This window comes from Chiloscyllium punctatum, chromosome 11, assembly GCF_047496795.1.
Source record: "Chiloscyllium punctatum isolate Juve2018m chromosome 11, sChiPun1.3, whole genome shotgun sequence".
Taxonomy (NCBI): Eukaryota; Metazoa; Chordata; class Chondrichthyes; order Orectolobiformes; family Hemiscylliidae; genus Chiloscyllium; species Chiloscyllium punctatum.
The window spans coordinates 50,467,375-50,479,938 of NC_092749.1; the positions used below are offsets into that span (position 1 = coordinate 50,467,375).

A 12,564-nucleotide genomic window follows, 5' to 3' on the forward strand; every position below is an offset into this window, starting at 1 on the left:
CAGCCTCCTGAATGCTTCAGGTGATGCATGATGCCATAGGTTCTGCTGCAGCCAGCACCATGATGGAGATTATCACCTCCTTTATAAGCTTTGGCGATTGGAGATATACCTGAGATTGTACTTATTGGAGTTTAGAAGAATGAAAGGAGGCCTGAATGAAGCATAGTAGATTCTTAATGGCCTTGACTGTTTACATAGGAAAGGATTGGATCCCCTTTGGGGGTTATAGGATCAGACAGCATAATCTCAGAATAAGGAGTTGCCCATTCTTTGATTTGATTTGATTTATTATTGTCACATGTACCTAGGTACAGTGAAAAGTTTTGTTTTGTATACAGTACAGGCAGATCATACATTACAAAGTGTGTAAGGGTAATAGAACAGAGTGGGGAATTTAATGTTAAGGCTGCAGAGAAAGCACACAAACAGCAGTTTCAGTGTTAAGTTTAAAATTTGAGAGGTTTATTCAGGAATCTAATAACAGTGGGGAAGAATCGGTTCTTAAGTCTATGCATTTAAGAATTTAAAACAGAGATGAAGGTAACCACAGAGGTTTTTCACAGAGGGTAGTCAATTTGTGGAATTCTTTAATGCAGAGGCTATTGTTGATAGGTCATTAGGGATATTCAAGGCAGTGATAGGCAGATTTTTAATCTGTAAAAGAATCAAGAATTATTATGATAAGGGAGGAGTTGAGGATTCTCAGATTAGCCATGATCTCATTAAATGGCGGAGGAGACTCGATGAGCTGAATGGCCTACTTCCGCTTCTACATTGTATGATCTTATGGTCTATCTTCCACTGTTTCTGTACTTCTCTCTTTTGTTTTTGACAAGTTTGACCAAAAGAGAAAGGGAAGAATATTATTGCATTTGAATTGTAGCTGAATCATGACAGTCAGCAACAGGGGAGGTTGGACCTGAACTAATGGAAGGTGCGTGAAGCAGATTATCTGAATATTAGGCCTGAGTCCTGAATGCTAATGGGTGAGCATTGAGGGTGTGGTGCACCGAGCAGCATGAAATTACATCAATGCAGTCTTTGCTGCTAGGTGTGCAATACTAACCTATTGGAGTTTGCTTCATAACCAGCTGCTCCCACTCACTTTGGAGGGATTTCCTTGAGAGCTTCTTCCCCCAGAATAAACATGGTTTCTCTTCTTCTCTTGATCTCCATGACTAAGACTGCCTGCGTTTGAAAACGTGGGAGTTGTCTCTTTGCTCTGATGTCTTGATTCCACTTGTGTTACTGGAGTCAGCAAAGCCTATGGAATATGAGTACAGCTTCACATTAAGATTTTGAGCTGAATTTTAGCAGAAATGTGTCAGTTTTGGTGGGTTTCATGAAGAATTTCTTGCTGGCAACCCTAACAAGTTATCACACGCTATCTGTCCAAACTTGTCTCATTACATAGGCACCATTCTCCATGGTGCCCCGATGGTCATGTTGTCCAATGCACCACAGGCAGGCGTATTTTAAACTACAAAGACCTCCCAGGATTCCTGGCACTGTCACCATCTTTAGAGGCCAGCTTTTCATGCCTTAGCAATCCACAATTACCTTACATGGTTCTTGTCAATTGCCCCAGACATGTTGGAAAGAGGGGAATTGCCCCTTGCTTTGCCAATAGGGATTTGGAGGTTCTGGCATGTGAAAGGGTGGATAGAGTTGCTTCCCAATGAACATGCCCTGAGATGTTGGTGCCTGGTGACCAAGATGGAGGCCCCAGAAGAGCAAGCAATGAGATGGAATTGCCAGATTGCTGCTCTGACATTCACGTCAGGAATTGTCACTGTTTAGTTTGTATCGAAAGTGAGGGAGAATGGCAAACTGCATATCTATCAGGTGAGAGGGTATAATAATGAGGATGTTAATGCATCCTAATGTATGCAAATAGGTCTTGCACTATTCACTCACCAGAACCTTATCTTGTTCAACATGATTAGAAAATAGGACTTCTTGATCTTGACATTGAGAAGCTCCTCAGTGCCCATGTCATTTGGTGGTTTTTCCAACTTTCTCACCATTGCCCATATTATTCAGTCAGTGGGAAGATTGTACTCTGTGTTTAGGAATTGGAAGCTAGTTGTAATACATGTACTTGCTTGCAGGTTGTTGGACCCTCTGTTGAACATTCATAACAACATAGGACTTGAGAACAGAAGTGTCATTTGGTTCTTCAAACCTGCCCCTCCATTCAATGAGATCATATCTCATCTGGTGGCCATTTCATTTTCACTTTCCCATCTGCAATCCATTATGCTTGATTCCCTTCTCCATCAAAAAATCTACTGCAATTTTGAATAAATTTAAATTACCAGACTGCATTGCATTATAGAGAAGAGAATTGCACACGCGAATAACATTCAGAAATGACAAAATGTCATTCTTTCTTAAAGGGGAAATTTTTTATTATTAAAATATGTCCCCTGGTTTTAGTTTCCAAGACAATTTGATATACGCCCTTTGTATCCCCAGTATCAAGTGTTATAATCTAGCAAGGTCTGGCCAAGATAGCCAAGACCAAATGGAACTCAGGAATAGGTGATAGCTATCTATTAATTGAATGGTGAGTACATGTATATTATATGTATGATGCAGTGGTAGTCTCCCTACTTCTGAACCAACAATCAAGTTCCATCCCATCTGCTCCCGGAGGTCTGTAATAACAGTTGCAAACAGGTTGTTCTGAAAATATCTATACACTTAATATCGTGTATATGAAGGTTCTTGTGGTACCCTGGTAATGGCCTTACTCAGAGACACAAGTTCAAGTCCCACCTGCTTCAGAGATATGTCATTATATGTCTAAACAGGTAGATTAAAAATAGGGGGAAAACATCATCATCAATAATGTTGGACTTACAGCATTAAAACTGTCTAGAAAAGGAGCCTATCTAACCAGCATTTTAAACTGGTATTTAACATCCAGGTCCCTCAAGAGCTTACATTTAAATAAGATCAGCTGTTATTCTTCTAAACACTAAGCACTGGTATAACTGACCTGCTCAACCTCTCTTCATTAGATTACCCTTTCATCCCAGGAATGTGGTGAGGGAACCTTCTGGGAACTGCTTCTAAAGCTATTATATTTTTTTCCATAAAGAGTAAAAACTGTACACAGTACTGCAGATGTGGTTTCAATGATGTCCTGTACAACTGTAGTAAAATTTCTATATTCCATTCCACCCACAATAAATGACAACATACCATTTGACATGTAATCACTTTTGTATCCACATTCTAACTTTACATGATTCAACTAGGAAGCAGCTGGTCCCAACTGGCTAATGCTCTAAGCATTCAAATGAAAGGCAGCATAAATATTGTGTGCTGCCAGCCTCAAGTGAATTACATGCAGGCAGATCTGAATGCATGATACCCCCAGGCCTGAAAACAAGGAGGAAACTACAGTTTAAAATATTGCTGAAAAGGGAACTATTTGCTGAAACTTTGTGTCTTCCTCTCATCAGGACAAACACAAGAATTCTAAATTTAAAGCAATCACAATAACTGATACCACAGGGAAAAAAAAGGATACTGGGTGTTTGGAAACTTGTCTCTGACCAAGGATCTGCCATGCAGCAAGCAGTCATGGCAACTATGGGCTCTCCAAGCCCCAAAAAGTGGAAATTCCTTTTGTTTATGGAGAACACATCCCTATGCATGAATGTATGTCATTTCAAGCAAGTTTAATAAGCCATTCCAAGCTAGTCTGTTTACATAATTTCATTGTTAATGTAGCAATTATGGGAGGTGTTGGTATAGCCATATTGTCACTAAACGAGTAATGCGGAGACCAAGAGAATGGCTGAGGGACCATTCTTTGAAGCTTACCATGGCAGATTTTTTTTAAATTTGGGAGAGTCATAGTCATGGAGTCTTACAGCAGAGAGACAGGCTCTTCGGCCCAATACATATATGCTGAACGGGTCACCTAAACTGAACTCGTCCTATTTCCTGCCTGATAACCATAAAACTATTGCTAATTGTTGCAAAAACTCACCCGCGTCACTGAAAGGCCTTTTTGTTTAATCTGGCCTGCCCTACATGTGTTTCAAGGCCTGCAGTAATGTGGTCATTATTTATATGCCCTCAATCGTTTCAAAGGAATAAAACTGGATGGACCACCTGGCATCAATGGAGGAGTTGGAAACGACAGCAGCAAACTCAGCTCTTTCCACCCTGCAAAGCATTGCTTACTAAAAACATTTGGACAGCTGGCTCACAGATGAATCAAGCAACATGTACCTTAACTTCCAAAACATCAGTATTCTTGTTTATGTCCTTTTTCCACCAGTAGGACAGGCCCAGCAGAGGTGGTGCTAGAGTGGTACAGTTGGGATATAGTTGGTCTGGGAGTCCTTAATATTGATTCTGGACCTCATGAAGCCTCATGACTTCAGGTTAAACTTGGGCATGGTGTTTTCCTACCGGTTAACACAACTCAGCTGATGACTCAGCAATCCCCCATAACATCAATTGGAGGAGGCACAGAGGGTGGAAAGGCACAGAACGTATGCTTTATGGGGGACTACAGGGTCCACCAGCAACAGCAGCAGAGCAGTTCCACTACTGCCCCAAGCTGGTGAAGTATTAAATGACATAGAGATCCTCATTTGGTATGTGGCAGGTGATGAAGGAAGGAACAAGGACAAGAAGCACGTTTGACCTCATCTTCATCAATTTACCCACCGCAGATGCATCTGTCTATTAGAGTATCTGCAGGACTGACCATCACATTGACCTTGTGAAGATAAAGTCCGATTTTCAGGACAGCTCCCAGATAACTAAATAATTTAGGGGTGTTCATGATTAGGCAGAAGCAATTGGACCTGCAGAAAGGACAGCACTGTGTTTCTGCTCTGCAGCAAAAAAGCATTTCAAGCCTGAAGATAGTCAAGTTACTTCTCCTCATCAGTTGCTATCAGCTGTAACTTTTAGATAATCAGTCAGAGATTTTTATAAGTATGAAGCAGTTGCCCTGCACCTCCCGCGAACAATGAGATGAAAGATCAAGGAATAATCTTTTGATTAGTAAAATAAGATTATACTTGCGAAGTTTGTGGACCAGAATTACTGAATTACTTTTAAACACATGGTTTAAATGGAATGTTTAACCATGTTAACTTGAGTTAACAGAATGAGTGCATTAATTACTAAGTGCATGAAGAATTAATAATGAAACCTAGATACACACAGATTAGAACCAAGAGGGTGAGTCAAAAAATGTAAATTTTGAAAGAAATCCAGATGCACAGATCAGTTTATGAATTACCCCAGTAGTGGGTGGTTGAATATTGTAGTGGAGATTACTGGCAGTGTTGACATTATGGGCTAAAGATACTCATAGTACTTTTAGGTTTTAATACATAATAACAGTGGCAAAGCTTCCTGAATCACAGATCAAATCAATACCTGATTCACCCTATAGTATAAATTGTTCTGATGGTATGAAATTTGGAATTTTCTTTGCTCTGATGAATGCAGGACAAAAGCTACAGCAACATGTCTCTTTTTTCAGCAGTCATTGAACTAAGTTTTAGCCCATAAAGTTTTTAAAATTTGCAAAGAATTATAAGTACACCACAGTAGTTAAAGTATTTTTTTAAAAAGTCATTCATACATAGGTGTACATCACTAGCAAAGTCAGCATTTTTTTGCCTCTTGTGAGAAGGTGGAAGTCAGTATTTTCTTGAAACTCTGCAGCCCATGCTATGAAGGATTTCCATAGTGTTATTATAAAAGGATTTCCAGGACATTTACCTAGAATGAATGGATAAGAAATTAAGCTATTTCGCCCTTTCCAGCAATACTGGGAGTACTCTTGGAGCTTAAAGGCTTCTTTTTGTGGGAGAATCACATCTGACCTTGACTACTTCTGTGAGTTCATTGAATTTTTGGCTATCAGGTTCAAATGCCATTGAAGTGGGTGGCTGGAGGGCCTTCTGAGAAGAGGTCTCATCACTCCTTTTTGTCATCAATGCAACATTGGAACATCTTCAAATCTACTGTCTACTCAAATATTGCTATTATTGAGTGTTTTCCATATCAAAATTATTTTTACAACACCTACAGACTCCAGCTATAAGGTACCACAGTTTTAAGAGATACAAGCTGGCATTAGATAGTGTCAGCTGACTTTAACTCCAGCTGGATGCTTATGAACATGAACCATCCACTCAGGTGTGCAGACATTCAACAATATGCTTAATGCTGGCCGGACACTACAACCATTTATATTGGAAAGAACCTCTGGGACAATCCAAAAGATCATTGTAATGTTTGTTTTCTGTCCAATTCCAATTTTACTGTCACAATTTATAACCACAATATTAAAAGTTAAATAGTTCACAAGCCAATATTAAGTGATTTCCAGCCTGTAATTATTGTGTTAAATATGTTTCTTTCATTTATGTTTACTGTTTATTACTGTGATAAGTCTCAGTTTGAGTTTCATTTCTTGCCTGTGTGATTCTCCTCTATTTGAATGTTTTCTGGAAGAAGAGAAAGCAGAGGAGCAGCAGGTACCATTGAGGGAAGCCAGAATAATTAGGCATCTTGAGGCGAGCCGAACCATTGCAACACTAACTACCCGAAAGGAGCTATAAACCTCAATGCAATTTTCAAGACCTTTCCCTAGCTTTCCTCTTTCATGAGACTACACTTCAGTTATGAAACTTTAGAGCAGCTTTGTTAATTGCTACAGGCATATTTGAAAAATAAGATCCCGAGTGCACACAGTTCTGACTGTGCAGGAGTAATGACCATGACTCTGTACGGGGATCGACCATATACAATCATAAGTTGTATAATTGTATTCTAAGTCTGTGCTGAATTCACTTACAGTGATTAGTGGTTCAGAAAGAAATTTCTATTGAATATGTGAATACGAGAAAAGAGTGAAGGGCTAATGATTGAAGGTGTATAAATTTAATTAGAATTATTTGCTTCCACATCAGCCTGAATTGTGTGAAGTAGTGTGTATATTCTAATTTGTAGACATTGATTAAAATTTGACTCAGATAGACATTTCCCATACTATCCATTTGCTATGGGAATCCTTCACTGGGCATCTTGCTAATTGCAAATTTGCAATCCATGGTGATTCATAGAACCAAGGATACTAATGGGAGATAGTGGGGAGCAAGAACCAAAGATAAAATATTTCAACATGTTTGCAAGTCTTGTTGGATGTCATGCAAATAATATAAATGCTGCAAAGTGATTTTGTTTCAGGATTGGGTTTGGTATGTGCATCTGTAAGGATATTGTTAACTATATGACTGAGTGAGGAGGAGTACATTGATCCCCTTATTCATAACCCCTCAGCTCAACAACAAAAAGATTTTGATAGGAGTCTTATAGAAACTTGAATTATGGTGAGTTTCATGGCAGAATTATTCGAGATGTCCAATGAGGCCAATCTTGACATCAGGAGCAACTCACTGCATCTTTAATGCATTTGCCAAACAGCATGGCACATTTCCCATCAGGCAATTCTCGACTTAAAGGTCAGAGTAAGTATCTAGTGACTTCAGCTCGCCACTGACTGAGGAGCCTTCATGTTGCTCAGCAGCAAGTGGCATCTCTGGGCATGAAACATGGGCACCAGCTGCTTGCACCGGTCACCCATGGATATTGCCATCTGATATTTGTCAAGCCTTTACAATCCTTATTGGACTTATCCAATACACTTGCAGGATGCTTTGGAAGCACAGACTTGAATTTTAAGGTTCACTGTCAACCAGCATTGAAAGATGCTGCAAGGATACATGATTAAACTAGGCTGCATCTCAGGACTGCATAATTGCTCTCTTTGCTCTCATTCATTTAGTACTTACCAGGGTGTGTAACTTTTAGACATAATGTCAGGGCTTAAAGGGCAGGGAAGACAAGCAGGTGGCTGGAAGAACACAGCAAACCAGGCAGCATCAGAAGGTGGAGCAGTTAACGTTTCAGGGCAAAATTGAAAGTGTTGGGTCTTCAACTGGTGGATATTAGCTTTTGGGGTTGTGTAAAGTGAACACGGAGGCTCTGGGACATGGGGATAACTGAGGAGCAGGAAAATCCCTCTGCTGCTGGTATCCATCATGGCATTGTTCCCTGCCATCACTTGCCAATTTTTTAAAATGCGAAATGTGACTGAAAATGATTGGAACAATGCCTAGGACGGGCAAAGTCAGTGCCGGTTTGAAGGGTGAAAACATGGGATCCCTGTTTGCTGCATGTTAGGATGTTGAAGGGGCAAATCGATACAGCATGTGTTTTAAAACCCCAGCTGCAGTTCATTTACAATTTTTTTTGCCTATTTGCAATGCCTGTGGACTGAACATGCTTCGGCTTCAAATGCTTGTCAAAGACAATTTGTACCATGCCATTGGTGCTTGCAAATCTAACATTTTCATCTCAGTGATGCAGAAGTTAGTGGCAATGACTTAAAAGGAGGTGAATGCTGGTCAAAAGCATCCCATTGCTTGTGAAACTTCCCAGGTTGCTGTGGGAGGATGGGAACATCGCCTCATCGTATGTGTTGTGACTATGATGATGGTCTGTACTGAATGCAATGAAACATTGATGTGTGTCTGGGATGGGAAGGGTGTCAGAATGCAGCAGGCACTCCCTTTCTGATGTGATGTATTAAGACACTTGCACCAAGTTAGTGCACACCAGGACAATCATGGAGTAGACATTAGGACTGCTCAAGATGTGGTTTCACTGCTTGGACCGGTCTGTGGGGAGCCCTCCAGTGTACAGACTGTTGCACCATCCTGTTGTGCTGTGCTCTGCACAACTGGAGCAGGTAATGAGGTGATGTGATTGATGTTGAGGAACAGGGAGAACAGGAGTGGTCTTCAGAGGATAGGAGGAAAGAGGAAGCTGACCTTGTGTATGACAGCACTTAACTGTGTCAGATGCTACAAGCCTGACAGGATCTGAATCATACCCAGTTCCTGTAGACCATCATGGACTGTAAAATAACCATTGGACATCATTTGGTTTGCATTAAAGGGGAAAACTACAGCCTTGATCATGTTTTGAATTGCTTGCCTATATGTGATATTCCTTTATTGGACAATGATATGTTACTAGTTTCCAGGTGGCGTAGTGATGACATAGAGAGAGTGTTTAAATAGGATATAGCTGAGGACAGGCTAACCATGTGGCTTTTTGGTTAAACAGTGACTAGGATGAGGGATTGGGATGGTAAGTGTGAAGCTACATGTGGCAAACAGTGTTGCTTTGTGGCTGTGGTGGCATTACCTTGCTAATCAGAATCAATACCAGATTGCAAATACTTGTCTTCGTACATGCTGGTCTCTAAAAGATGACTTGGGTGCAAGGGATGTTGGTCATTTGATGGATATCTGCTGAGTGGCAGTTTGTTCTAGGGACGTTGCATGGTACGATGGGGTGAGAATTGGGTGACAGGAATGCCATGGGATGCGGTAGTTAGCAGCTAATGAAATGGGTTTAGTAAAATATGGGGTGAGAAATCTTGCTAGACTTTTCTGTGAAAAATACTCCGAAATATTTGGAACAACCTGCACTTAACCAAAGCAATGTAAGATTCAGCCCTTTAATTATTTTTAATGTGCAGTTTTTTATCACAACTCAATTAAAATGTAGTACAAGTACACAATTCTTTATCCAAAATTCCGAAAACCATAAAGCTCCAAAGTCTGAAGTTTCTCCGTGAAGTTTTTTTCTGTATAACAAGGTTGTTTGGCGTGCGAGCAGGTGACCCAACTCCACACCCACTTGGCCCACATCACTCATGTGATGTGGTGGTGTGGCCCAGCACTGGCAGGTGTTAGCTGTGTCCCAGTGTTCGTACTAGTCACACATTGGTCTGCTGTTCGGTAAAAATTTTTTATTTCACTGTGAAAATGTCATTTATTCTGAAATCCAAAAAATTCTGAAATCCGGCAAACAATTGGCCCCAAGGATTTTGGACAAAGGATTGTGTACCTGTACTAATCAAAACCAAGGAGCCAAATCTAAGGCTTATTGAATGAGAAAAGATTGTTATTGCTAACTAACTCCAAGGAAAACAATAAAATGCAACATCAAATACGCTGAAAGATAAGTGTGTAAGATTTCTTTTAAAAAAAGTGGGTCTGGCATAAAAGGAAGAGAAGTTTAATTTTTAAACTGCATTTCTGATCTTCTGAAAATGTTTGAATTGATATAATTGAACCTGAAGCCAAGACTGTCTACTTGTATCCTCAGAAGTAATGAAAGTTGTACAATTCTTGAAATTCCTGTGAATGGATATTTCTCTGATTTGTTTTATTACTAACTTTTGGAGGTGATGAGAATGAAATCAGGAATGAGAGAAACTTTCATTCCTTGCTGTTATCAATCCATTTTGCTTTGTCTATGTCTCGTGCTTTGCCAAGCACCTGCTGAAATAAATTTAATTGTGTATTTGTGAGTTTAGTTCCAGTCTTACTGAAATAAATTTAACTTGTGTATTTGTGAGTTTAGCTCCATTGTCTTTCCAAGCTAAATAGTTGCAGGCAATGTTTTCATGTCCAATATGTGCAACTTCTCATACAAGTCAAATTAAAATGTGAGATGTGAGTTTCTTGATGACTGAATCAGTTGACTGATTTCATTATATTTGGTTAAAATGCTAATTTCAGTAAAGATAATTTTGTTTATTTCAGACCTATTTCCTGAATTTGCCTCAAGGGGTCAGGTGATCATTGCAGTCATTTCACTTCCATGTTTTTCCTTTTACAATTAGTTTGATTCATGAAGGACTTGACTATTAAAATCAGACAACAGAAGTTGAAAATTGATAATCCATAGTTTACAACTATTGTAAGACCACCTTGCCATGAGAAACAGACATGAATAATTTTTCTCCCTTGTGTTCATGTTCAGCATTCTGTTTGAAGATCAATATGAACTAACAATAACAAAAGGAATGGCAGCACACACTTATTCCACATGCACTGTCTCCATCTGAACCTGAGTTCAAAGACTGCTTTACTGTTGGCAACCAGACTTGCACTGTCAGCTGTTGTTGTTTTCTGAGTTTTAACCCTTTACTGCCCACTTTGATAATCTCTGCACCAGAAACAAGTACTTTGTTTGCAAGTTTGACCTCTAGGCTAGTTAGTTGCTTCGTCTGGGGTGTCTCGACTTGCTTGCTGTAGCTGACCCCTCATTTAACTTTACATCATTTGATTGGGTGGTTGAGGTTTGAAACTTAGTTTTGTTACCTTGAATTCCAGTGAGCAACTTTGCTTCAACTTCACTGTTTTGCCCCTGGTGGTTTCCATCAGTGGCATCTATTGTGGGCTATGTTCCCTTAGTTATTCTCTGTGTTTTGAGGGTGGAATTTCCTTGTTTCACTTTTCATGGAACACCTCTGCCCACAGTTAGATGTTTAACTTTTGCCATACTTTCTTGCCATTCTTCCATTGGGCAAGTCTTCACTTTTCATGTTCTCCTATCATGTCTGAGGACTCCTCAGATCCTCCTTTGAAGGTGCCATGGAAGTATTTGTTAACCAGATTTTTTGCTCTGGCCTGTCCACCTTTGTCAACTAACATGGCCCTTTCCTTTCTTTTCTGATTGTTGATACAACTCCTCTGGAATCTGCGTTGATCATTTCAGCTGATCCTGGCTGGACACAGCCCTGTTTAATCCATATGACTCTTCAGAACCTTGCTACCACCTGTATGGTTTCAAGCCTCTCTTGTTTCCTGGCCTTGTTATTGTCCCCTGCTGATTTAAGTCAACTATCGTTTCTTGGTCTGCTGCAACTCTCCACAGACTTTTTGTTTTGCCCCTGTGGACCTTCTGAATCTCTTTCAGTCTCTGATCTTTATTCTGCTGACTGTTGGCTCGATGCAACTTATACAACCATTCTGGACTGCACTTATTCATTTAGGAGCAGACTTCCAGCCAAATCATTCCCCAATAAAATATTTATCCCTGGCATTGACTGCGTTGGGATGATACCCACTGTTACAACACCCATAACAATTACTTTGCAAGCTTTAGTCGATGGCTTGCCCAAACTCTACATGTGTTTCTTTTTATCAGCACAATGGAATATCACTTACTTTCTGGTGGGAAATCTTTTATTTTCTTCACTAACATGTCTGGAGTACTCAATGCCTTGGAGAATGTACATTTATCTCGTTTCTTTTAAAACAATCAGTGGTCAACATTCCTTTTATTAAAATTCCTGACAACTATCCTGGTCAGCAGTCACAACTGAGCAGACACTTTTAGTGCAGCAGATAGTGGCTTTGCAGCTTGCATTTTAATGGACACTAAAACTTATTCATCTCTTTGACACACCTTGAGATGACTTCCCACCTGTCTCCCAAACCATATCCCTTCTTGTTATAATCAAAGACAGTTCTGCTTTCTCTGCTTGACTTCCCTTTTCTCTCCAGTTTGTCTCAGGGGTACTTTCCTTACATTTATATCTCTCAGATCGGTGACAGTTTCCAGATCCTAACATTCCCAGGGTTATGGGTTTGTGTGTTAGTTCACAGTCATTATTCAAAATGGTGGCTTTTTGGGCTCTATATCCTT

General features: G+C 39.9%; 1 protein-coding gene across 1 annotated transcript in view; it reads left to right on the top strand.

The window, feature by feature from the left end:
• Positions 1-12,564, top strand: part of ush2a (Usher syndrome 2A (autosomal recessive, mild)) — a 929,735-nt gene that overhangs the window by 502,560 nt on the left and 414,611 nt on the right. Inside the window, 1 exon segment of the mRNA XM_072580162.1 lies at positions 11,213-11,245. Coding sequence (XP_072436263.1) covers positions 11,213-11,245 — 33 coding nt within the window.